The sequence below is a fragment of the Eulemur rufifrons genome, chromosome 8, assembly GCF_041146395.1.
Source record: "Eulemur rufifrons isolate Redbay chromosome 8, OSU_ERuf_1, whole genome shotgun sequence".
Lineage (NCBI taxonomy): Eukaryota > Metazoa > Chordata > Mammalia > Primates > Lemuridae > Eulemur > Eulemur rufifrons.
This window is the reverse complement of record NC_090990.1, coordinates 15,699,993-15,702,167: the sequence shown is the minus strand read 5'-3', so window position 1 is coordinate 15,702,167 and position 2,175 is coordinate 15,699,993. Positions and strand designations below refer to the sequence as shown.

The following is a 2,175-nucleotide window of genomic DNA, read 5'->3' as shown; positions in this document are numbered from 1 at the left end:
GGTTGCAGTGAGCTGTGATGATGCCACTGCACTCCAGCCTGGGCAACAGAGCAAGACCCTGTCTCAGAAAAATTTTTTAAAAATAGTTACCCATGAGGTACAATGTACACTGTTTGGGTGACAGGTGCACCAAAAGCCCAGACTCCACCACTATATAATATATACATGTAATGGAATTCAACTTGTACCCTCTAAATTTATTAAAATTTTTAAAAAGAGGAAAAACAAACCCGAAAAACAAATCATTTCATGATTAAAAAAAATTTCAGCACTTTACTTACTAAAACTGTCAAACAAACAAACCAAAAATAAAAACAAAACAACAAAAAAAGCTCTCTCAACCTTATCACTGCAGATTCCATTTCTTCTTGTCTTTGATTTTCACTTTGTTTTTTGACCTTTGGGGATTTCCCTTGCTTTCAAAGGGAAGTCCTGGGATCAGCCTTCTGGAAAACAAAAGGCCCAAAATCATACAGATCATTTCTGCCTGTTGCATTCCCACACACCTTCCCTGAAGCAGTCACTGGGATGGAGCAAGGGCAAAATACAGGGGAATAAAATATAAATTGATGTATACCCTGCTACACCAATTTCTGTGAATTTGGAAGTATTGCATGGGGAAAATACTATAAAGTCATGTAATCACTATTAAAAATATTTTATATAAAAAATAAAAACAGGCAAAAATATAAACTGACTTTCCAACATATGCTCCATCTACAGGTAGAGGTTGTGGCTAGAGTCAGTTATCAGATGAGATCATTAATGTGCTGACTACAAAAGACTCTTTTCTTCTCATTGTACTGCAGCAAAGCCTTCTTGGCAAGCCCAGCGGAAGCCAAAGGACCCACCCCATGGAGGATTGCTGGGTGATGGAGATAACCAATGGCTCCAAGGATGGCTTGAATTTCAACCCCATGAAGGATTACATGATCCTGAGTGGCCCCCAAAAGATAGCCGTTGCGGTGTTGTGCACATTTCTGGGCCTACTAACCGCCCTGGAGAACCTGGTTGTGCTCTATCTGATTCTGTCCTCCCACCGGCTCCGCAAGAAGCCCTCATACCTATTCATTGGCAGCTTGGCTGGAGCTGACTTCCTGGCTAGTGTGGTCTTTGCATGCAGCTTTGTAAATTTCCATGTCTTCCATGGTGTGGACTCCAAGGCCATCTTCCTGCTGAAGATTGGCAGTGTGACCATGACCTTCACAGCCTCTGTGGGCAGCCTACTGCTGACCGCCATTGATCGCTACCTCTGTCTGCGCTACCCACCTGCATACAAAGCTCTCCTCACCCGTGGGAGGGCACTGGTGACCCTGGGCATCACATGGGTCATCTCAGCACTGGTCTCCTACCTGCCCCTCATGGGATGGACTTGCTGTCCCAGTCCCTGCTCTGAGCTTTTCCCACTGATCCCCAATGACTACCTGCTGGGCTGGCTCCTGTTCATCGCCTTCCTCTTCTCTGGCATCTTCTACACCTACGGGCACGTCCTTTGGAAGGCCCATCAGCACGTAGCCAGCCTGGCTGAGCACCGGCACAGGCAGGTGCCAGGAATGGCCCGGATGAGGCTGGACGTGAGGTTGGCCAAGACCCTGGGGCTGGTGCTGGCTGTGCTGCTCGTGTGCTGGTTCCCGGTACTGGCGCTCATGGTCCACAGCCTGACCACCACGCTCAGCGACCAGGTCAAGAAGGTCTTTGCCTTCTGCTCCATGCTGTGCCTTGTCAACTCCATGGTCAACCCTGTCATCTACGCCCTGCGGAGTTGGGAGATCCGCTCCTCCGCCCATCGTTGCCTGGCCCGCTGGAGGAGGTGTCTGAGGGACATTGGGCCTGAAGGAAAAAATGAAGCCCCAAGGTCCTCAGTCACCGAGACAGAGGCCGATGTGAAAATCACCCCATGGGCAGATTCCGGAGACCTGTACTGCTGATTGCTGATGCAGCTTCTTTCACAGCTTAAACAACTCAAGTCAGAAATCATTTCACTCCTTGGAGGAGAGAGAGGGGTCTCGGCCCTCTCATCCTACTCAAACCAGGCCAGAGGTCTGGACACTTCCCTATTTTTCCTGATGAGTGTTGGGGTGACTCCGGGAGAGTGGCCTGCCCATGCCCACCTGCGCACAGCTGCGGGGTAGCTAGGGCCTGCGGGAATGGCAAGGTGGGCAGCAGGCAAAGGCC

General features: G+C 49.4%; 1 protein-coding gene across 1 annotated transcript; it reads left to right on the top strand.

The window, feature by feature from the left end:
- The first annotated feature begins 854 nt into the window (after positions 1-854).
- On the top strand, positions 855-1,928 carry CNR2 (cannabinoid receptor 2). Its single transcript, XM_069479156.1, has one exon. The coding sequence runs from the start codon at positions 855-857 to the stop codon at positions 1,926-1,928; it is 1,074 nt and encodes a 357-aa protein (XP_069335257.1).
- The last annotated feature ends 247 nt before the right edge of the window (positions 1,929-2,175 follow it).